The sequence below is a fragment of the Brachyhypopomus gauderio genome, chromosome 4 (genome assembly GCF_052324685.1).
Source record: "Brachyhypopomus gauderio isolate BG-103 chromosome 4, BGAUD_0.2, whole genome shotgun sequence".
NCBI classification, from domain to species: Eukaryota; Metazoa; Chordata; class Actinopteri; order Gymnotiformes; family Hypopomidae; genus Brachyhypopomus; species Brachyhypopomus gauderio.
In genome coordinates, this window is record NC_135214.1 from 31,245,208 (window position 1) to 31,269,523 (window position 24,316).

The window sequence follows — 24,316 nt, forward strand, 5'->3', positions numbered from 1 at the left end:
GCATCTCGTGGAGTGTAGGCATCTCGTGGCGTGTTGGGATATTATGGCGTGTAGGGATTTTGTGGAATGTAGGGATCTTGTGGAATGTAGGGATCTTGTGGAGTGTAGGGATCTCATGGCGTGTAGGGATCTCATGGTGTGTAGGGATCTCATGGAGTGTTGGGATCTCATGGAGTGTTGGGATCTCGTGGAGTGCAGGGATCTTGTGGAGTGTTGGGATCTTGTGGAGTGTTGGGATATCATGGCATGTAGGGATCTTGTGGTGTATAGAGATCTCATGGAGTGTTGGGATCTCGTGGAGTGTTGGGATCTCGTGGAGTGTTGGGATCTTGTGGAGTGTTGGGATCTTGTGCAGTGTTGGGATATCATGGCCTGTAGGGATCTCATAGAGTGTAGGGATCTCATGGAGTGTTGGGATCTTTTGTAGTGTAGGGATCTTGTGGAGTGTTGGGATATTATGGCATGTTGGGATCTCGTGGAGTGTTGGGATCTCGTGTAGTGTAGGGATCTCGTGGAGTGTTGGGATATGGCATGTAGGGATCACATGGAGTGTAGGGATCTTTTGTAGTATAGGGATCTCGTGGAGTGTTGGGATATTATGGCGTGTAGGGATCTAGTGGAGTGTAGGGATCTCGTGTAGTGTAGGGATCTCGTGGAGTGTTGGGATATGGTGTGTAGGGATCTCATGGAGTGTTGGGATCTTGTGGAGTGTAGGGATCTCGTGGCATGTAGGGATCTCGTGGAGTGTTGGGATATCATGGCATGTAGGGATCTCGTGGCGTATAGAGATCTTGTGGAGTGTTGGGATCTTGTGGAGTGTTGGGATCTCATGGAGTGTTGGGATCTCATGGAGTGTTGGGATCTCGTGGCGTGTTGGGATCTCGTGGCGTGTTGGGATCTCATGGAGTGTTGGGATCTCATGGCATGTAGGGATCGCATGGCGTATAGGGATCTCGGGGAGTGTTGGGATCTCGTGGCATGTAGGGATCTCGTGGAGTGTTTGGATCTCGTGGAGCGTTGGGATATCATGATGTGTTGGGATCTTGTGGAGTGTTGGGATCTCATGGCGTGTAGGGATCTCATGGTATATAGGGATCTTGTGGAGTGTTGGGATCTCATAGTGTGTTGGGATCTTGTGGCATGTCAGGATCCCACGGTATGTTGGGATCTCGTGGCATGTTGGGATCTCATGGTGTGTAGGGTCTGCTTTCTGTTGCAAGCTCGGCATCCTCAACACTCCGTGGCAGTGAGGTCGGGGGAGACGCTACTGATCTTTGGTGATAATTGAACATTATTATGTCGTTTTTGACTGCGATCGGGCAGCTGACGCATCATTCTCTGAATGAGGACCTACTTTCACTGGCCTCATGCTAAACAGCGTATTACTGAAACAGGAAAACCTAATCAAATCCTCTTTAATTAATTTCAGCTTGAAGCCAACAGACAAGTAAATAATTAAACAGTGTCAAAGCCGTAGAATAGAAATGGATAACTGAATTAAAGGAAACAATGAGAGGAGAAGACAGGACAAGGTGCCGGTGGTGGTTGTTGAGAGTTGAACAGTTCAATGAGCTATCGCGGTAGCAACAGGCTGGTTCACCTGCTCCTCCACTTCTGCTGAGCTGAACGCTTGAATGCAAGCAGATGGAGGAAGAGGAGATTAGGACTTCATCCTCACACCCACCCACTCCCTCCACCCCCTCCGCCTCTGGACCCTCGGCTGCAGGGGTTCGATAAGCCAGGCCAACCATAAGCTATGATGCCGCAGACCAAGAACCAGCAGCAGAGACCAGATTGAGATTGAAGGAAGGCTTGTGTGTGAAATCACATTTGAGTTGTAATTAATCTGAAGACGTGTCCTAACTCTTCAGTGGAATAATGGTGTTTGGAGTTTTGGAGTTAAGCTGATGTGGATTCCCTGTCTACACAAAACAAAACAAAACACATTTTTCTAAGATAAAGAATTAGACAGTCTTCTAAGAGAGCTGGACTTTGGACTGAGGATTACTTAAAATAATGACATATTTGAAACATTACAGAAGCTGGTCTTTATAAATTCATTTTGGTAGATGTAAGATGGTGAGATTTGAGATGAAGGTTGTTTCCTTAAGATGAAAATCTCTTGAGTATTAGAATTTTGTTGGACATTAAATGTATGCTCCATAAAGCACCGTAAATGTGTTCTTTATCTAATGGATAACTGTAGTGGGGTCATGCTAGCATGGCACTGTACATAACTACAATTAAATTAGGGTAGAAAAAAATATATTTTAAAAAGTCTAATTTCCCAGTGATGTGATTGTTGTTATATTAATTTTTCCCTCTGTCATCTTTTGGGAAATCTGAGATGAGGTCCTTAGGTTGCCCTGGTAGAGCACCCTCTACTGAACCCTTCTCCCCCTACGTGGGGTGGCGGTGAGGGTGAATATGAAACACATTAACTTTCCCTCTGGAGATGAGCGCAGTGCTTTTCAGATGTGCTGTGGGAGTGTCTGCCTTCTCACTGTCCGTTGCTCCAAGTGTGCTGCAGGGGTTGCCATTAAATCACAAAGCAGTAGTTTCACATTAACTGAAAATCACTTAGATGGTGAAACTTTAAGAAATAATTTTAGAAAACACTTGGGAGCTTAACTAACTTTAAGTGCCTATTAAGGGAAACCTTCACTTAAGATGACATATGCGGCTGGGTACTAAACACTCTACTTCTGATGATTGACTTTTTTTAACCAGAAGAACTAAGATACAGGGCTGTTCATTTCTCTACTTGTAATGTTTTTGATCAATGTCTATGGGATTGCATTTGACATTAGCCATTGCCAAAATGGCATCCAACCACAAAAAAACAGCGGGGCAGTCATGGCCTGGTGGTAGGGAACTGGTCTTGTGACCGGAGGGTCGTGGGTTCGATTCCCAGACCTGAGGCCATGACTGAGGTGCCCTTGAGCAAGGCACCTAACCCCAACTGCTCCCCGGGCACCGGGCTAGGGCTGCCCACCGCTCTGGGCATGTGTGATCCACAGCCCCCTAGTAATCACTAGTGTGTGTGTGTGTGTGTGTGTGTTCTAACTGTACAGATGGGTTAAAAGCGGAGGACAAATTTCGATAACAGTGTAAAAATCACAATTGACAAAATATGGCACATTTACATTTTACATGCAAGCCCCATCATTTATTTAGGTATTCAGTAATTACACTAGCTTCCACCCATCAGCGTTTCCAGACAATATGACTATGATTGGAGCTACCAGCCTTAAACAATTCTCTCTCTTGTGTTAGCTAGCAGCGTTTAAATGAGGAATGCTAGATTAGCCCCGTAACACTTGACTCCACTAAATAATGAGTCAGATGCACCTAAACAGGCCCTCAAAGAGATACTAAAAGTTCTTAGCCACATGGCTTAGCATGGTAGAGGTGTTACCCGCAAGGCTTAGCACGGTAGAGGTGTTAGCCACAAGGCTTAGCATGGCAGCATTTAGATATTCCCTCCCAACTCAATCCAAGCCCTTAGTCAGCAAAATGCATATTCAGCATATGATTGAAAAGTTGAATTTGCATAATTTGGCCTACATTACATAAATCTGTCAAACATCTGTATCAAATGTCCATCCATGTGATTTCTAATAGGGCTTAAAGCACAGGGGGATTGTTACAAATGGAATTGCATTTTCCTTTCCATGACTTATTGATGGGAAGCATGAAAAATGTATTTGAAAGGTAAAGGACAAGCTGACAGTGTTATTGAATTATTGGGTCTTGGAGAAAACCATGTGCAATCTTACCCAAAAAATAAAATTGATACACAGCAGACGTTATTAGTGCAGGACACCAGGAGTTTGTTTGGATGCATTCCTCATGAAACGGTCAGTTATACTGTGTTTCTAACCTTTGAGTTGTTTCAAGCTTTGTGTTGACTCTCAGCAGAAATGCAGGGAGGGACAATGAACAAACACTGTTCACAGCTTCAGGGTTCTAAACGGTTATGAGCGTTGCTTCAGCAGGAATAAAGCTAGCATTTACCTCCCAGCCGTTCGTCCGCCCTGAGGTTTGAACCTCCCAGCCGTCCGTCCGCCCTGAGGTTTGAACCTCCCAGCCGTCCGTCCGCCCTGAGGTTTGAACCTCCCAACGCTCTGTCCTCCCTGAGGTTAGGACCTCCCAGGGGTCCACAGCAGCTCGCCCTCACCTCCGTTTCCCCCAGACGCTACTCAGTCAGGAGCAACACAAGCGTCACGCTGACGATCTCCTCAGTGTGGTCGCCACTTCGCCCGTACGCACCAATTACAGCACTCACCTCACCGTAATCACACCCAAAGCCAGCACGGCGCTGAGAGCTGTTTACGCTCCTCGTAAACCTGTGGGAGTTCACCATTAATTCAGCCACCACTGTCATTCTGGGCCCACTGCTTCTCAAGACACAGCAGCCCTGGAATCTGGCAGACTTCACAAAGGTCACCAGCCTCGTGCTCCGTTCCTACACCACAGCTGCCTCGAGGCTTTTTTTCCCCCTCCCTTCTTCTCAGATAAAGTCGTTTCTGCCCCGCCTTTCATTTATGTTTGTGTTTTTGTCGATAGTTTGTCTGGTCTCCGCGGTACTCTTTAATGCTGCTCTCTGTGTGAAGCTTCAGTCGCCGGCTCCTCTCTTCGTCACAGTCACACGGCCGTGATCATCGCCGAGCTCGGAGCATTGATCAGGCCAGCGAGAGAAGGAGAGCGCAGGCTGCCTCCTGCCGAGGCGGCATTAGATAGGAGACTCACAGATGAGGGGTGGGGGGGTAGGGGGGTAGGAATGAATTCATCTGCAGTTATGAACAAGATTCAAAGGCAGTGCTGCTCGAGTCTGGCCTCGGGGAAGTTACTTGTTCTAACAGTGAACAAGCAGATAATTTTCAGCTAATTATCTAATAATGGAAGCCAGTTTTTGGCTGGAACAATCTTGGAATGAGATCAGTATTGGTGGAGCTATTCACCTTGACTCTTGGGGCTTGAAGTATTTTGAGCAGGCGTAGAATGCAGGAAGGAGGGGTATATAAAGAGATAGAACCTATATGCTAATGAGCCAGTATGCTAATGAACCAGTATGCTAATGAAGGCTCTCCAGCTTCCTGCTAAGTGTGGCATATTAACAGTATGAGCCACTGTGACTCCTCAACGAGGCTAACGGATCTGATGTGGGTGGGGTGAGCCAATCCCGGCTTCTTCTGGTTAACAGGTGGCGTGGTACAGGCCACACCCAGCTCCATGGCCATGCTCCCTCCGTCACGCTCCTGCGTGTTCAGGCCCAACCCGACAGACGGGGGTTTCCCGGGAGGCAGCCTCTCCACACATGCCATCCTCGGCCTCAACGGTAGGACATCCTTCTCTTCCCAGTGCTTCACTTTCATGTAGTGGCAGCAGGAGTCGAGATCCATGATTGATGATGACCAGAAGTCACAGTACACACAGTCACATTTCACATACACGGTGGACGAGATGGAATGCAGTGACTAACACGGGACCCAGTAAGTGATTGGAGCCCTTAATACACCAGCCTCCTAGCCCCTTAGCCCACTCTGTTTGTGTCAGCCTTCAAGGATCTGCTGTTGATTGAAGATTTTTACTTTCCGTTTGAAATGAAGGATTTGTACTCTTTGAGCTGTTTTCCGTCCTCATCTGTGGTGTTTCCGGGAGAGCTGAGTGTGTGTGACTCAACAACAACACGTCTGGAGAGGAGGCGGAGCTTCTCAAGGGAGCAGGCTGCTCCCAAATACTCTTACCTGTCAGAATCTCTTTAGCAAGTTGGCAGAGCTTGGTGTGTATATGATCACTTTATAGTGTCTCTGTGTGTGTGTGTGTGTGTGTGTGTGTGTGTGTGTGTGTGTGTGTGTGTGTGTGTGTGTGCGTGCGTGCATGCCGGTGTGTGCGTGTGTGCGTGCATGCCGGTGTGTGCGTGTGTGTTTTGCAGCAAGGAACGTGAGGCGGGCACAGCGGCTTCCAGAGATTGATGGCGAGCTCGCCAGCCTATTACAGAGTCGGATGAGAGAAGTGGGTGGAGCCCTGTTACACGGGCGGGGTGAGACAGAGGAAGTACGTCAGCGTAAGAGCGAAAGGATGGCAGCTGTCCGTCAGCACGAGAACACCACGCCCACCGGACAAGACAAAACAACCATGGTGAGAGAGAGAGAGAGAGAAATGGTTCGGAGGTGCTGAAGATAAAACACATTTTGAAGTGAACTCTATAGTGAGAATGAGAAGACATCCTTCATAATGGGTTCACAGCAGTGTGCTGCTTCAACAGTACAACCACCCACTCTTTATCTTCACTGTCCATAGTCTCCCTCTCTCTTCAGCTAGACATGGAAACGCCAGCCTGAGCTTGGCTATTCACTAAACCCACACATTTGAATCTGTGAATGCTGACTAATCTAAACTAATCTCTCTCCCTCTCTCTCTCTCTCTCTCTCTCTCTCTCTCTCTCTCTCTCTCTCTCTCTCTCTCTCTGTCCTGAGCTGTGCTCTACTAAGCACTGCTCTCAAATCCACACCAATTCATTGGCCTTTAAGAAGTGGTAAAGATGTTGTTTCGAGTGTGCTAGTTTGATCAGTGCCTCGTGTGTTTGTCTTTGTTTAGGCTTTTTCTAGGTTTATGTTCTCAAGTCGTTTGTCACCAAATACAGCGTATTAAAAATATGAGCTGTCTGGTTAGTATTTAATTTGCCTGCTTCTTCACTTGCTCTGATCGCTTTAGGGTTACCATGAACCTCTTTCTCTTCCCCCCACTCCCTTCCTTTCTTTTCCTTTCTTTCTCTTATTCCTTATTCTTTCCCTCCTCCCCTCTCTCTCTCCCCCTCTCCCTCTCTCCCTCCCTCTCTCTCTTCCTCCCTCTCTCTCTCTCTCCCTCCCCCTCTCTCTCCCTGTCCAGCCCCATAGGAGGAGAGAGGACCGGCTGCAACACACTAATGACCTGCGTGTGATCGAGGTGTATCGCGAGCGCTGTAAGGCAGAGGGCATCTCCGCCATGCTGAGTCAGGCCATCACCACCACACACACCATCTACGCCACCTTGGCCACCGCAGAGTTCTTCGAGTTCGTGCTCAAGAACCCATTCAACGTTCCGCAGACGGTCACCATCGAGTGTGATGACCCGGAACTCAGGTGGGATATGTCCCCCCCCCACACACACACACACACACACACACTCCCAGTCACACTCTTGTGAGCATTTGATCTGTTTTGGCCCTGCATGCAGCTCCGGTCCTGGTGTGGCCTTATTCCCATCATTGAGCTAACTGTGTCAGAGGGTAAAAAAACCAGCACTCTCCTCCAGTATGCAGAGGTGGTGCATCGTGGGTAATGGGGGCTGGCGTCTGCTGCTAGCGCCCTCTTATCAACCTTCTAGCTCCGTCATTCGCGGCTAGTTAGCGCCTGTGTCTGGGAGAGGGGCTCGGTGCGTCTGGGAGAGGGTGCGTCTGGGAGAGGGGCTCGGTGCGTCTGGGAGAGGGTGCGTCTGGGAGAGGGGCTCGGTGCGTCTGGGAGAGGGTGCGTCTGGGAGAGGGGCTCGGTGAACCGAGAGCGTCGGCCCGGATTAACGACTCGTGAGCTGAGCGGTGGCAGAAGGAGCAGTAATCAGATCACTCAGTAATGGCGAGGGTCGCCAGTGCGGTGTTGAAGATAGAGAACGTGTCACGCCACTGATCACATTCCCCGTGTCTCTGCCAGTAATCAGAACACACACACACACACACGCTCAGGCAGGCACATGTGGAATGAGTTCTCCTGCGCCCTCTGCACCCACATCTATTATCATCATAAAGAAACAGAGGGAGACGAGTGGGGCTCGGCGGACAGTGCAGTCTCTCCTGGCCTTTTATTAAGCATTCATGATGTTCATGTTGTTGTTTTTGTAATGTGCTAGTGGCGGCTGGGGAGCCTGAAATGAGGCCAGACCATCGTGTTCAGACCTCCCGCCTGCCGTACAAACATGGAGCTGTTGTTCAAAGGCCCCCGCTCTCCGTCTTGAGACTGGGATGCGGGGTGTTGTGTCTGGATTGAAGTGTGTTTTGACTGGGATGCGGGGTGTTGTGTCTGGATTGAAGTGTGTTTTGACTGGGATGCGGGGTGTTGTGTCTGGATTTAAGTGTGTTTTGACTGGGATGCGGGGTGTTGTGTCTGGATTGAAGTGTGTTTTGACTGGGATGCGGGGTGTTGTGTCTGGATTGAAGTGTGTTTTGACTGGGATGCGGGGTGTTGTGTCTGGATTGAAGTGTGTTTTGACTGGGATGTGGGGTGTTGTGTCTGGATTGAAGTGTGTTTTGACTGGGATGCGGGGTGTTGTGTCTGGATTGAAGTGTGTTTTGACTGGGATGCGGGGTGTTGTGTCTGGATTGAAGTGTGTTTTGACTGGGATGCGGGGTGTTGTGTCTGGATTGAAGTGTGTTTTGACTGGGATGCACTTTTGTCAGTTATGGCATGACTGCGTCTGCATCGTCAGGAGCTTTAATGGGAGTGTTTGCCGGATGGGCACGCAAAACCAAAACCAGGTCAGCGCTGACACAGCTAATAAGACACGACGCCCAAGAACAGAGCCGAGTTTAACCCTCACAGCGCTCACGACAGACAGAGTCGCCTGGCATAAACGCGTCTAGCACGTTTGCTGCATGGTGTGACCCATTCGCCCAGTTTGTAGTGCCCGAATTCTCCAATCCCAGTAGAAGACGATGAGTCCCAATGATCCAAATCAGTAATTAACAGTTCACAAAAACCATCAGTCTTCCAGTCATGAAAAGCTTCGCCTTGGCTACTGCGACAGTCAGACTGCGCTGGTCTGGTCAGGCCGTGGTCACTGCACTGTAGCAGAGGACAGAGTGCCAGTCGAATAGAAGCCCCAGGACAGGTGTGTGAGTTTGAGGCAGACCCTGCAGGGCTAATATGGGTGAATGCCCTCTGACACACTTCAGTGTGGAGTGGAGTGGAGAGACTCCAGACATGACGTACCCCTGTGTGTTGGTCAGCACGACATGCCGAGCTTTGGAGAATATTTACAGCCATTTTTTCCCCCGTGGGGTGGGGTACATTAGAGAGTGGTGGAGGAAGGCAGGAAGCCTGGTGCCCCACCGCCCAACAAAGTCACAGGTTTTCCCTCCCTCAACACGCCTCGTTCCGCTCACGGACCGACTGCTGACAGGGTATTATTTGGGTGACGGACCGTTCTTAACCCGACATCAGTCTGATATAGTGGAGGTGTGCTGGTGTGTGTCAGAGTGTCGGACCCAGCAGTGTAACTGGAGACCTTACACATGTCCACTTCTCTGCTGAGTGGAGAGAAGTCCAGACGTCCAATATGTCTCTCTCTCTCTCTCTCTCTCTGGACACTGAGGCCTCAAGAAGGTCTTCAGGATTACAAGCCAAAGATGAACAGATTGTACAACTTGTAATAAATAAACACTGCAGAAAAAACTAGGTGTGTAGACGTATATACGGCAAAATGTGTGATTTTGGCCCTGACCTAGAGTGCAAAGGTCATCCACTACTGCCTGGCTCCGCCTCCTGTCTGCTCTTTTGTTTGCGTAAAAAGCCTTCACGCTTTGAAATCTTCTTGGGAGTGTGTGTGTGTGTGTGTGTGTGTGTGTGTGTGTGTGTGTGCGTGTGCGTGTGTGTGTGCGTGTGTGTGTGTGTGTGTGTGCGCGCGCTCGAGTAGCATACCGCCTTTAGTGCTGGGTGTTACGGGACAGAAGAGGATAAAATTTGACGAGACTCAATTTCAAGTCTGCCTCCTGCACACATAAGCCAGAGTTTTGAAACCGCAAATTTCTTTTTTGATCATCTATTGAGAATATTCGCTTCACCGATGCCCGAGGTGCAGCCTTTGATGTCTAAAGCTCCCTTTTTCCTTCAGATATTTGTGCATGAAATCTTCACAGTGAAAGAGAAAGCAATATTTTATACTCACTACATGTTATCTTTTTACCACGCGTTGCCTGAAATTCCCTCTCTATAGAACTGGAGAGATTACTCTCGCCCGGCTGTCTGAGAACACACTGCACACTGCTGGCTTCAGGAGGTGCTGGACAGTTCCAGAAAGACCTCGAGATGGTCTTCTCTTCTCTCTCTCTCCTTGACTACAGTGTCATAGTGAAGGCTGAGGAGTGGAGGTATTTTAAGGACCTGACTAAGACCTCCACGCCATTGGAGGCAGAGATGTTTCACCTGAAAGGGAGTGGCTCCGCTCCGCAGGTGTACCTGAGGCCCAAAGAAAGCATCCACATCCCCCTCAAGTACCAGACCTTTCTCTCCGGCCACACCTGGCCCTCCAAGGTAAGTCACCCACCCCATGAGATTTCTCAGGTAAGCTCATCTCTCTCTCAGACCGTCTCACTCTCTCCTAGAGGTGGCTGGGCCTGTGGCTCCTGCCCCCCCCCCCCCCCCCCCCCCCCCAATCCCCACCCCCTCAATCACTGTGTTTGCGTGCGGTTTGTTATTTCGTTGACTGTTCCTTTTAAGTGCTGGAGAGATCGTGCTGTCAAGTTAATGGCTTTTTGATCTTGCAGGACATGGGCAGTTTGAAGAACGCTGAAAGTGCACAGTTTTCTTACAAACAGCAGTCCAACACAATTCTGTCCAAGTCCATCAAGGTAAGAGCTGTGATCCTAGCTGCCTGTCATGGCGTCCTGTCATGGCGTTCTACCACCAATTCAAGTACTTACAGAACATCAGGGTAGGTGAAAGCAGTTATTCAGGGCACTTTCATCAACTGCACAAGACATATGGTACAAGCGCAGAAGATGATAACCTTTAATCAACAGTCTAAGAACTCTAAACACATTCTGTTTTGAGTTATTACCTTTTGAATGTCATAAACCTGTAAGCAGACCGATATTAATGTCCTCTGTTTACACATTAGTGCTCATGTTGGTAATTACATGTTTGATTTAGCAGAGTGCTGCCGCCCCACTGTACACACCAGACTCACATTTTCTCTGCTGCGTGATCATTAACTCAATTAGAGAATCAGTATTGGCCATGAAATCTCCTGAAAATGGTCCACACTTTCAAGCAGTCCTGTTTTCTGTCCATCTAGCTATTTATCTGTTTATTTCTACTTATGAATCGGAATAAACACCAAAAATTAAATCACTCGGGGAGCCCGGATGCGCGAGACTGCCGTTTTGAGGTGGAGAATTTATTCCGGTTCTCTGCTGCATCTCCTTTGCCGTACCATTAATCCAGTGTGACGGGAATGGGCGTGGCTGTCCGACAGAGCGCGCTCAGTAGATCCCTCTGTCTTGTGTGGTGTGCGGCTGTAATAGGCACGCTGCCCGGGCTTTGATTAACGCTGGCCAGCTGAAGAGTTGGCTGTGTGAGGTGAGCTCGAGGCGTCCCAGGGCACGGCACCTGCTGGCCGGCGGGTGCGGGACCGGCTGGCCGGCCGTTGACCTCCACACGACCTTTTGTGCCTCTTCAGTGGTCCTCGGCGCAGTGGAAGTGATGTGCTTTTGATACAAGGTTTCCAAAAAAGCACATAAAAAAAAAATAAAACGTCTTGGCACTCATGCGCCACAGTAAACAAGTACACACAGGGCCGGGGGGGGGTGCGATGGTGCAGACCCCAGCAGGGGAGCACTCGCTCCCAATAAACAGATCCACCGTAATGGAGACACGATAATAATAAAACCACCAATCACAATAATGATGAGAATTATCCAGATAAGCTTACATTATATAACACTTTTCTAATCTCCAGAGCGTACATGCACAACATTGCGTAATACCATAGATGCATTCACATAAAAATAAGTAAATGTAAAAAAAATAAAAGAGTGGGGGATATGAGAGGGTAGAACTGATCCCAGATCAGTCCTGATGCTCTGAAACGCACAGCAATCCTGAGCTGGTAGGCTCCACACGCTCCACACGTCTCAAACACGCCGCCGCTTGTTTGCGGACCCGTTGAGCTTTTTATTGCCGGGTGTCTGGGGCCGGCGCCGATCCGCGCGCGTTATCCCGGAGCTGTGCTCCTAATCTGGGGGTGTTTTGTATGTGGCGTGTGCTGAGCTGGGTGATTTGCGCTGCCTCTTTCCTGTCAACACCAGCCGAATGCAAAACACACTCGAAGGCACGTTTGATCACCGCGCTCACGGCTGTCTGGCTGCCGGCGCATCCCAGTCTGTTCCCGCGGTAACCAAGCCCGGTCGCTCTGCCCCTCCTCCACACCCCCTTCTCCTTCTTTTCTTCTTCCAACTAACCACCTTGTCGTGGAATTAGCTAAAACCGGCCTTTAGCCTGACCAGACGTCCAACGTGGTGCTCCTCACGTCTGATGGGGCTACCAGACCGTGGCCCAGTGGACAGGTTCAAGCTGTGTACATGTGTGTCGTCCTGCGCTGTCATGTATGTGTGTATCTCGCAGCTCAGGAGGACTGTCATGTTCGTGAACTGCACACTGCTGTGGCTGTGATGACATGCTAGTTATACTTTAATACTACAGAGAGCTAGAGAGAGAGAGGGAGAGAGAGAGAGAGAGAGAGAGAGAGAGAGAGAGGGAGAGAGCGAGAGAGAGAGAGCTAGAGAGAGAGAGAGAGAGAGAGAGGTCTCGGCCCTCAAGTGACCATGACTTATTTGTAGTATGTTTGTGCCTGTTTGTTTGTTTGTGTGTGTGTGTTTGTGGACTTTTGTGGTTGAGTCTGCAGGCTTGAGCTGCCATATGTAGCCTAGAGTTCTGCAGCGCTGCTGACACACACACATGCGTACACACACACACATGCGTGCACACACTCGCAAACGTGACTCATACACACACACACTTACATGCCCATACTCCCAAGCCACTCTCAGGCTAGTCCGGGTCACGTGCGGCCGCACACAAGCTAACAGCATCTTGGGACGTGTCAGATGTGCCGCCCCAAGCTGACGGAGGTGGACTCCACCCTCTCCACCCTTGTCCCGTCTGCCACGCCCTCGTTACGCCGTGCGCGGTCCTCTCAGCTCGGCCGTCAGACGGCGGGATGGGCGAGTGATGGAGGAGGAGGCCGCTGTTTTTACACATGCTCTTCATCTCAGGGGTCGTCACCCGCTGTGTGCCCACAGGCCGTCTTCCGGGCGGAGGACGGGCAGCCCCTGGCGGTGTGCCGAGTGAGGGTGGAGCCCACACCCCACGTGGTGGACCAGACCTTCCGCTTCTACCAGCCCGAGCTCAACTTCCTTAAGAAAGCCATCCGGCTTCCTCCTGACACAGTCAGCAGGGCAGGTGCTGCTCATTATCACCCTGACAACCTCTGCTACTCTCACACACACACACACACACACACACACACACACACACACACACACACACACGTACACACACGTTCACACACACACACACACACACACACACACACACACGTTCACACACACACACACACGTTCACACACACACTCACACACACACACACACACGTTCACACACACACACACACACACACACACACGTTCACACACACACACACGTTCACACACACACACGTACGTACGTACACACACACACACACAAACACGTACACACACACTCGTACACACACGTACACACACACACACACACACACTCACACGTACAGTCCAACCCTGTCTGCGTTCTCTGATCTAAAGACCCCATTTGTCCCCTGTCTCCTCTCGCTGACGCCCACAGATGGCCACGCCAGCCTCCATGTGCGCAGCAGCGACCCCAATGTCATCTGCCACGCCTCCAACACGGTGAGCCAATCACGATTTGCATCCCCCAGCAATCAGCCAGTCAAAGCAGAGATTGAGAGGAAGTGCTTCTCCAGTCAAGTGTCTGCCACTTTGAGCTCCTCTTCTCTGTTCTTTCCTTTCGTTGGTTGCATGTTGGTTGTCTTTCACAAATGATGCAGTTAAATAAATGAATATAAGAAATGAAATCTTTGTGAATGTGGATGTGTTTTAATGAACCGCAGGCACCAGGAGAGCCTTACGACATTTACCTAAAGGTTCCTGGGTGTCCCAGCCCACAGATCAAGAAATTCTTCATCACTGTGTTCATGTATGTACACTTCTCCACCATCTCCTGGGTGTGTGAGCATACAGTTGTGATCAAATTTATTCAACCCCCACTGAAATAAAGTGTTTTGGCCAGTTTGACATTGATTTTGATCATTTCAGTCATCTTATTTACAATTATATCAAAGAGGCACTTATAAATTAGACAAACATAACATAATATTTATGATGGAATAACCACAAATGTCTTTACTGTGCTCACATCATTATCAGTTTTATTCAACCCCCTAGTGACATTATTTTTTAGTACTTAGTACAACATCCTTTTCCAGTTATGACAGCTTTCAAGCGTGAAGCATAGCTTGACACAAGTGTCTTGCAGCGACCTATGGGTATCTTAGCCCATTCTTCATGGGCAAAAGCCTCCAGTTCAGTCACATTCTTAGGCTTGCGCACTGCAACTGCCTTCTTTAGGTCCCACCAGAGGTTCTCAATTGGATTTAAGTCTGGTGATTGCGATGGCCACTCTAGAATGTTCCAGCCTTTCATGTTCAACCATGCTCTAGTGGACTTGGATGTGTGCTTCGGATCATTGTCCTGTTGGAAGGTCCAACGTCTCCCAAGCCGCAGGTTTGTGACTGACTCCATCACATTTTCCTCCAAGATCTCCTGGTACTGAAGGGAATTCATGGTACCCTGCACACGTTGAAGCTTTCCTGTACCATTAGAAGCAAAACAGCCCCAAAGCATAATTGACCCCCCGCCATGCTTCACAGTAGGCAAGGTGTTCTTTTGTTCATAAGCCTGGTTCTTCCTTCTCCAAACATAGCGCTGGTCCATTGTCCCAAACAGTTCTAATTTAGTTTCATCTGACCACAGTACACTGTCCCAAAACCTTTGTGGCTTGTCCACATGACTTTTGGCATACTGCAGTCGACTTTTCTTGTTCTTTGGAGTCAGCAAGGGGGTGCGTCTGGGCGTTCTGGCATGGAGGTCTTCGTTATGCAGTGCGCGCCTTATTGTCTGAGCTGAAACTTCAATGCCCACATCTGACAGGTCTTTTTTCAGTTCCTTAGCAGTCACGCGGGGATTTTTCTCCACATTACGCTTCAGGTAGCGCACAGCAGTCGCGGTCAGGATCTTCTTTCTGCCACGACCAGGTAACGTTTCCACTGTGCCCTTTAACTTGAACTTGCGAATGATACTTCCGATAGTGTCTCTTGGAATATTTAACAACTTCGCAATCTTTTTATATCCATTGCCATTCTTGTGAAGAGCAATAACCTCTTCTCTTGTCTTCTGGGACCATTCTCTTGCCTTCACCATGCTTGGAAACACACCAGTAGATGTCTAGAAGGAGCTGAGTATCACAGTCCTTTTAAATCTGCCTAATTGGTGCTTATCATGCTTGATTGCTGCTCGTTGACATCCACAGATGTTTTCAATACCTGATGGAAAACACTGGAATGAACCTCTGTTCTTAGGAGTGGTAGTCGTAAAGGGGTTGAATAATTGTGTCAATGAAGAAATCACAAAAAGGCCATTTAATACTTTATGACAAAAAAAATTGATGCTATCTTAGTTGCATTTAGTTCTTTAACAAGTCCTTGTAAGATTTCATTATGAACACAATTACAAATGTGCACTGAATTCCATAAAACCCTTCGCAGCATTGGGGGTTGAATAAATTTGATCACAACTGTATATGTATATGTGTGTGTGCGGGTGTGGGTGGGTATGTATGGAGGCGTACACGCGTGTGCGCGTGTGTGAGTGCATATGTTTAACTGATCATTCCTTGATTAATCTCTTCTTGTGTGATTAATGTCATTTGCTTAATCAAGATTTCTCATTTGCTCTCTGATTGCATCATGCCGCAATATTCATTTATTCATCCAAATCAGCGCCCAGCGTTTCTGAGTCAATAATCAGCGAAATGGAATAAATAGCATGATTTCATAATGCACCCATCACACACACATCACACTGCTTTGGATCCAGAGCCAAAGAAGAATACAGTACTATTGTGCAACAGTGTAAATACAAATTAATTATAATCAATAGTATGTCTGAGACACCTTGAATTTTGCTGGAAATTAGCAATGTGCTCTTGATGTGTGTTTAGTGTCAGGAAGTTAATTTTCACAAATTGTGTAAATACTTGTAATAAGATTAATATTGAGCGTGTGTGTGTGTGTGTGTGTGAGAGAGAGAGAGAGAGAGAGAGAGAGAGATTTTTCAGTCTTCAGTGTGCCATAAAGCACGTGTGAGCTTTGAGGAGAAACATTCTGAGAACATTTAGCTTTGAGAACTTGCTAACTTTGACATGAAATAGAGTCAACTGATATTTCAAAGCATCGCTGGTGATTTGCATCTGACTAAATGCAGAGTGGGAAAGAGCGGAGAGCTTGTGGGGCTCCAGTCTGGACGTGTAATGGTCATCGTTTGGGCTCTTTGGCACCTCTTCTGAGCAACATCCATGATCCAACATACATGATTTATGAGTTTGCATTATTTCTGGGTAACCCTCGCTTCTTCTCTGAGATAAAAAATGCCTTCTGACTCCCTGCCTCCTAATCTGTGTGTGTGTGTGTGTGTGTGTGTGTGTGTGTGTGTGTGTGTGTGTGTGTGTGTAAAGAGAGAGAGAGATGTATTAAATATAGTAGTGAAGTACACAAGGATCCCAGAGAAACAGAGAAACATAAATTTTGGACAGAGGTCGTTCGTCAGCTGTGCAAGCAGCACTTTGCTGTGTGAATCACTGTTTGTGTTTCACTACAATATTGAATATGGCTGCGTCTCCTACCACACTGCACTCACTCACCTGGGCTCCTCCTCACATCTGTATATAATGTTATACATATATAACAAATAACCTATATTAAAGTGTGTGTGTGTGTGTGTGTGTGTGTGTGTGTGTGTGTGTGTGTGTGTGTGTGTGTGTGTGTGTGTGTGTGTGTGTGGCAGGGACCCCTGGCTTGCCTCCCCTGCTCAGACCTGGCAGGTGTATGTGCACTACCTGCAGAGGCTGGACGTGAGCTGTGTGTGTGGCACGCGGAGTTGGCACTCGCTGGTGCTACGGGGCACACAGACCATCCGCAAGGTCCAGTGCTTCACCTCCCACCCCCTGGAGCTGCAGGTACCCGCCGCAGGGTCAAAGGGCAACGGCAGGGCGTGCTAAACCCCGACGCGTCATTTGGGATCTGCTCCTGATGATCGTCTGGAAGGGGTCTGATTTCTCTCCAAAAGCTGAAGGTGGCATCAGTTCATTTCACTTTGGACAAGTGTGCTGCCTCGCTGAGAGAGACTGACAGAATAAGGCAAGAAGAGAAGGAAGGCATTAAAATAGCAACAGACAACGCCACTTAAATCAGCCCAGAAGCCAGTGCTGTGACTGATCTAGGGGCTTATTTTAGATGTGAGGTTAGGATTAGCCTGAATGCTAAATGAAAGCCTGCTAACATACAGCTCGGGCCACCCAGAGCCCCGCCCCATGCCACCCAGAGCCCCGCCCCACCCCTATCAGCCCTGCCAAGCTCCCTCTGATCTGTGCAGCATGTGCAGTGTGACCAACACTGACCAGTCACTGCACTCCCACTGGAAGGGCCACTGTGCACATTTCTGCCCACTGCAGAAGAGGTTCCCATTATCACGGCACCGCGGGAGTCCTGCTGTTCTTCCTTTGATTAATAAACTCATATTCATGTACACATTCCACTTAATTAGAGGCCTACAGAAGGTTGTTTTCTACTGGCTAATAGCTTTGGATCAATGCCATGAGTGCATGATGTACAGTAGGTGCACGATCGTGCAGGGGTATTTCCTGTTTTGTTTCACAAGCAGTGTAGACATTCAGAAGCTTTTATGTCTAATGACATTTCTAATAGGAAGCAGGTTGAACCCTGACGCCATAGACCCGGCGTCAAACAGTCGTCGTGAAATAGACGCGTCTCTACTGGCATTACCCTGGCACGGACCGGGACGTGTGCGGTTCTGATAAACCCATGCAGCACCTGTGTGTGTCCCGTTCAGGTGGACCCGGCCGAGGTGTTCGCGCTCCCCGCCCTGGCCGTGCAGGACGTCCGTCTGGGGGTGCGGCTACTGCGCTGCGGGGCATCCTTCCGCTACGTCACCGCCGTGGACGCGGACACGCGGCAGCTGGTGGCCGCCTGGCTCCTCAGCGCCACCTGCAGGCAGCCGCTCGTATCGCGGGTAAGGACACACCGGCCGGGCGGCCGTGCTTTGGACTCACGTGTGTGTGTGAAGTCCACCGACTTTACAGATGAAGTCTGAAAATGAGGTTGAGAGTAAATGTGTATTAAGCTTCAACGAAAACCTTTGGTTTTGCCTACAAAGCAACGGTAGAAAAAATATTACTCCATAATGATATGGACGGTCACGGATGTTTTACAATCCATACGCACTGATGTACTCTAAGTATATTGGATCAATAGAATCTCATCAGATGTCAGTTTTTTTTTTACTGACACATTGATAATCACTGTGTTGCTGCCGATTCCCTGATTGGTACTGATTCCCTACTTAGTAGGACAGGGAACGCCAGCGTCGAGCAGACTAGCCTTCCTTCTAGAAGAGCGTGCGGAGCCCGCGGGCTTTGATCACGGACGTGAAGAACCTAGTGACGGAGACTCTTCTCCCACTGACCTGTGGTCAGGGCAGCACTTACGTAAAGCGCGTAGTTAATTGGATGGGGAAGGCGCGGTGTGTGGAGCATGGCGTGGTATAAGTGAGTGGGCATTAGTGTGGCCTGGTCCCCCTGCCTGACAGGCACTTCAGAGTGGGGGGGTGAATGCCTGCTCTTAGTACACGCTCAAGAAAACGGTGCCCGGGGTATTTTTAGACATCAGTCCTGCTTTAAGCAGCCTGTGTCTCTCACCACTGCTCTCCCTTACTGCTAAATCTCTTCATCTCCTGCACTCATTTCTTTTCTAACTTAGTCTCTCATATTCACTCTCAGTCGCTTTTCCCCCCGTACATCTGCCTCCAACACCCTGTCTCTTTAGTGCTCTCTCTCTCTCTCTCTTTCTCTCTCTCTCTCTCTCTTCCTCTCTCTCTCTCCCCATCTCCCCCCTCCATCCCCCCATCTCTTATTCTATAGTCCTCCCATCATGTAGTTCTGTGTATCTTCCTCCAGGTCTCTGGTTCTGCTATATGAGCACATCTTTTTATGGGCTGCTAACACCCTGCCATATGTGGACAGTTGTGGGTAATGCCATTACTCTGTGTGTGTGTGTGTGTGTGTGTGTGTGTGTGTGTGTGTGTGTGTGTGTGTGTGTGTGTGTGTGTCGTGTGTGTCGTGTGTGTGTGTGTGTCGTGTGGGATATCCAGGCGTTTGAGATCCGAGTGCCGGTTGGCGGAGGCAGAGGCAGCACTAAGAAGCTGGGCTTCACCAACCCCTACTCCTCCAGAAGACACTTCCTGCTGTGCTGTGATCACCCCGACCTGCTGCAGTTCAAAGAGGAACGCTTCCAGGTCCGAGAGCCCGCGTGCTGCCAGAGATCCCCGCCTCACAGAGCTCCTCCAACCTTTCTCTCAAATGGCCTCCTTTATCCCTCAGGAGGTTCCTTGTGGTGGTAGCCCTTTTATCACTGTTTACACACAGCACCATTTTTTGTTTGATTGTTTTCCATAGTTTCCTGTGTTTTTCAGCTATATAAGTGAGTTTAAAAGCAAATATGTGAAGTACAGTATCTGAGCATGTCATGACGGTGAACCCCGGCGTCCCCGAGCACCTTTATGCATCCAATAAACCAGCGGAAACTCATAAAGGAAAGAAATGGGGAAAGATATGGAAGTGTCTTTCTGGCAATCCAAAATGGAAGTGCGGTTTCATAAAGGGGAAAGTGAGGCGACACGTGGCACACGAGGACCGAGAATATGACATTAGTCACGTTATCACGTTATTGTTGAAGCTGGTTTTAGTTAACGCTGCAGGGTTGTTTCCTCCTGTGAGCCAGCATGCTGTGTGAAGGTCTTGAGAGATGATGTGAGGGGTTATTTAAGAACCCCACGCAGACACACTATACTTCAAAAAAAAAAAAAAAGACAACGAGCCAATAGAAAAAGAGCAGTAACTGTGGTCCCTGCCCAAAGCCCCACCCCCTAGAAGCTCTAGAAGCTGTTTATAACGGGCTTCAGCGTTATTAACTCCTCCCACACGCCACAGCCGTGACAGAGGTCACACTTCCGTATTTCTTTCATAACCTCGTCTGCAGCTTCAGAAAATTATTATTCTCCAGTTAATTTTTCCCCTGGAACGAAATGATATTGCGAATGGAAGAAATGTTAATTTCATCAGTGACTGCGTCCACGGATTTGCTCAGGCACCCGGCGAGTCTCATGTGAAGGCTCGCCCGCCGTATCTGGGGCAATAAACACTAGAGCAGCGTGAAATCCGCCGGAATAGTGTGAAACACGGCAATACACACAACATATTAATGGCACTTATATGGCAAATAAAACTGCTGAAACTCGTAAAGAGAGGCGCTCCCCCCCCCATAGTGCAGCTTCAATTATCTTCTCTCCTGGAAAATTTTCCCTACAACAACAACCATGTCATCATAAACTAGTGGCTGCACCAAATAACAAAAGAAAAATCGATATGTGTGTGCTTTTGTGGAGATTACTATATAAATCCACAGTACCGGGCCATATATCTCAGCCAGCCATTACAGATAATACACAGAGAGGCAGCGAGAGAAAGAGAGTCTCTGCCTTTAGTAACACTGGGATACTGTCACTTCCTGCTGGATTGATGAGATTTACTTCATCATTAACATCATCATTTTCTCTGTATGTATCGTGTGTGTGTGTGTGTGTGTGTGTGTGTGTGTGTGTGTAGATTGAGGGAGGGGAGAGCTATAGCATCGGTCTGCGCTTTGCTCCCAGCCAGACCGCCGGCACTCAGGAGATCCTCATCTTCATCAATGACGAGGAGGACAAGAACGAGGAGACGTTCTGTGTCAGGGTTGTCTACAGATAACGCCAGCAGCTCCACCGTGGAGCCTCACTGCAGCCACTCGTCTTGTACAGATAACCTCCCTTCACAAATACTGTTTTGTTGTTTTGTTTTTTTGTTTGTTTTGTATGATATGCATTCTTGGTAATCTCTCTTTGTACGATGGATGTTTGATAACTATTTAAATACGACTTCACGTGGTGTTGCAAGTCGAGCAGAACTGTGATGACTTCTAATGCACCTGAACTACAACCACACGTTCCTGAGCAGCTCCACCCTTCCCCATGAAGAGCTGCTCTCTGGCCGGGCTTGTTCGGGGCCTCCGCCCCCTCCACCTGCTCCGCCCCCTCCACCTGCTCCGCCCCCTCCACCTGCTCCACCTGTTTGCCTCTCCTCCTTCCACAACCACACCAGCAGCTTCCTGTAGAGCCTGAGTACTTCCCCTTTGGACAGCTTCTACAGAGAAGAATACCTGCTGTGAACAACTTGTATAGAGAAAGTGCTTTTCATTACAAATCTGATCTCTAGAAATCTCTCTAGACCCTCTATGCAGGTTTCTGGCTTCTTCCTATGGAGAACAAGGACTTTTTCTCTAGAGATCACAGTCCCCCCCGGGTTACCAAACCTCTCGTCAATTGTGATTGAATGTCTTTTCCTGTGGCCCAAGGCCCACCTCTATAGAGATGAATGGTTTCCCTAGGAGACACGAAGCTTTGCTGTAACCTAAACCAAAGACTCCCTCCTTTATCCCTGGCGTGCTGTCCCATTAGGACGTGCTGGTCTTCTGTGTCAGCCGGAAGCCGTCATGGCTAATGTTCTGCCCGGTTAGCGCGGCGCTAAGCCTGCCTCGACGGGCGGGTCCGACGGGGACAGGCGGCACCTGCCGGGAGGGATCGGGTCTCTCGGCAGGGGCCGAGTCCTTCCTCCGCTCACCAATGGCCCCCGGGCCGCTTGAGCTGTACGCCGGACCTCCCACCACGGGATCCCAGCAGCAGGGCACCGCGGGACTCCGCTCTGACAGGACCCTGTAGGCTCTGAGCCCCACACACACGCGGCGAGGCTGGGCTGCTGACAACGTAGCGTGGGACAGCTTACGCTTGGTCTTGTTGTAAATTCATAAGCGTGTAATGTCAGTATAAAACAGGGCCCAAATTACACCAGTGTTTTGTGCCATAACAAGACGTTGGACAGCACTGGAGTCCATCTGCCATTGCGTGCTTTAAAGGTGCGGAAACAATGTAATAAATCGCTGTTTTTTTATAGATTAGCACTCGGGGCTTGTGAAGAACCCATGATCCAGATGGAAGAATGTCTGTGGTCTGTGGAGCGTGGCTGTAGCACACACTACAGGTCTTAGCTCACAGCAGTTCTTGAGGCTTGCAAATGTCCTTTTTTATTGAAAGACATCATCAAATCTTGCCAAAGTCCTTTTCTTACCTCTTATGGGCCATTAGGGTGGTATATATTTGTTCTTTCAGATACACTACACAAAAATTGTATATAAGGAGAAGTCAATTCTTTAAAGAACAGATACACTACAGGTACACTACTCCAGCACTGCAGGTGAGATTATGAGTATGAGCTGTGTGATATTCATAAGAAATCTGATGCAAATGAGTTAATATTAAAGCTTTGCTTCCCTGTCTTTTATTTGCATTGGTCCACTGTGAGGACACTGGCTGTGTTCTGCCTTCCCAGAAGCCCCTGCTGCTCCTCTCTGACTGGTGCTGTGTTCGTTTTGGTTTTGTTTTGCATGAAAATTTGAATGTTATTGTCTACAGCACCTGCCCTACAAAACAGAGCTGCTGACTGAGGTCAGGGAATGCTTTAGCGAAAGAACGCGCGCGCGCGCGCGCGTGTGTGTGTGTGTGTGTGTGTGTGTGTGTGTGTGTGTGTGTGTATGTGTGTGTGCGTGGGAGATTTGTTGTAAGTAGGTATGACATTAAACAGGAAGGCACCGTTAGCGCTGCCCCCATCAGCAGGGCTGTTGCTGCGGCGATGGAGGCTGTGGTGTGTATCCTGATCTAGATGCCCTGCACACACGCGGGGGGGGGGGGTGGGTGGGGTGGGGGGGTAGCGGGGGGGTGGGGGGGGGGGGGGGGCTGGACTACTAGCAGGAAACTAGCAGTTTCTGGGCTGGACTACTAGCAGGAAACTCAGAACCAGTGGTGGTAAATAGCCATTAATGATATGCACTAAGGCCACACACCATTACACTATTCTCTCATCCCCTCTCCTCTCTTCTCTTCTCTCCTCCCCTCTCCTCTCCTCTCTTCTCTTCTCTCCTCCCCTCTCCTCTCTTCTCTTCTCTCCTCCCCTCTCCTCTCTTCTCTTCTCTCCTCCCCTCTCCTCTCTTCTCTTCTCTCCTCCCCTCTCCTCTCTTCTCTCCTCCCCTCCCCTCTCCTCTCTTCCCCTCCCCTACAAAAGAGAAATAGAATGTGTACTTTTAGTGTCATTTTATAACAGCAATACTGTTCCTTTATAAAAATACTTCTCACTGTTGATGTACAGTGGAGAGAGTGTGCATGTGTGCGTGTACGTGTGTGGGTTGCTGCAGAGACGTGCGTGCGTGCGTGCGTGCGTGTATACTTAGCTATAATACTCTAGACAGCTCTAGTTTGAGAGGATTGTGCTGGTCGGGGTTGACTGGACTCACAGCACCGCTGGACACTGAGCAGGAAAAGACGCTCACAGCCTCTGAAAACATGTCATCTGCCTCCAAGACACAGACCTGAACCAGCCAGCTCCTTCAAGCTCTCTCTCTCTCTCTCTCTCTCTCTCTCTCTCTCTTTTCAGGGGGGTTGCCGATTAGTTTCTTCTTGTTGGTTGTTGTGTGAGAAACTATGAGAATGAGTAAGGAAGCCTGTGTATGAGGAGTCTTGGAATAGAGAGAAGTGTAAAGACAAGGTTAGAAGAACAGCCCTGAGGATTAGAGCTTTCTCCATCATGCTCTCTGGCTTTCACACACACACACACACACACGCACACAAACACACACACACTGGCGGCGCAGCGGTAAACCCAGTGGTGGTTTAATGAGCAGAACTGGGCAACATATGGAGCATGTATGCAGCCCGTTATGGGCCTCATCATCAGCACCACTGCTGCAAGCCTGCCTGTCTGTTTTGGTCTGCACCCCCCGACTCACTACCTCCCTCCCTCCCTCCCTCCCTCATTCCTCCCTCACTCCCTCCATCCTCCCCTTCCTCACATCCTCCCACCCTCCTCTCCCATTTTCTTCTTTATCCCATGTACATGTTACAACACAAGATGGAGACCAGTGTGGTTTTCCCTCCATGTTTCATGTAATGGAATGTGTTTCACTGTACAACCTGAGTTTATTTTGTCTTTATTTTTGTCTTGACTTGTTTTTC

At 48.9% G+C, this 24,316-nt stretch overlaps 1 protein-coding gene across 1 annotated transcript in view; it reads left to right on the forward strand.

Moving 5' to 3' along the window:
• nphp4 (nephronophthisis 4) overlaps positions 1-22,984 on the forward strand; it is a 46,366-nt gene extending 23,382 nt beyond the window's left edge. The window contains exons 7-18 of the mRNA XM_077003912.1: positions 5,207-5,341; positions 5,939-6,144; positions 6,895-7,127; positions 10,097-10,286; positions 10,520-10,603; positions 13,055-13,214; positions 13,635-13,699; positions 13,921-14,006; positions 16,931-17,102; positions 17,996-18,175; positions 19,313-19,456; positions 20,826-22,984. Coding sequence (XP_076860027.1) covers positions 5,207-5,341; positions 5,939-6,144; positions 6,895-7,127; positions 10,097-10,286; positions 10,520-10,603; positions 13,055-13,214; positions 13,635-13,699; positions 13,921-14,006; positions 16,931-17,102; positions 17,996-18,175; positions 19,313-19,456; positions 20,826-20,966 — 1,796 coding nt within the window. The 3' untranslated portion in view covers positions 20,967-22,984. The remainder of the gene's footprint in view (positions 1-5,206; positions 5,342-5,938; positions 6,145-6,894; positions 7,128-10,096; positions 10,287-10,519; positions 10,604-13,054; positions 13,215-13,634; positions 13,700-13,920; positions 14,007-16,930; positions 17,103-17,995; positions 18,176-19,312; positions 19,457-20,825) is intronic.
• Positions 22,985-24,316: the final 1,332 nt, after the last annotated feature.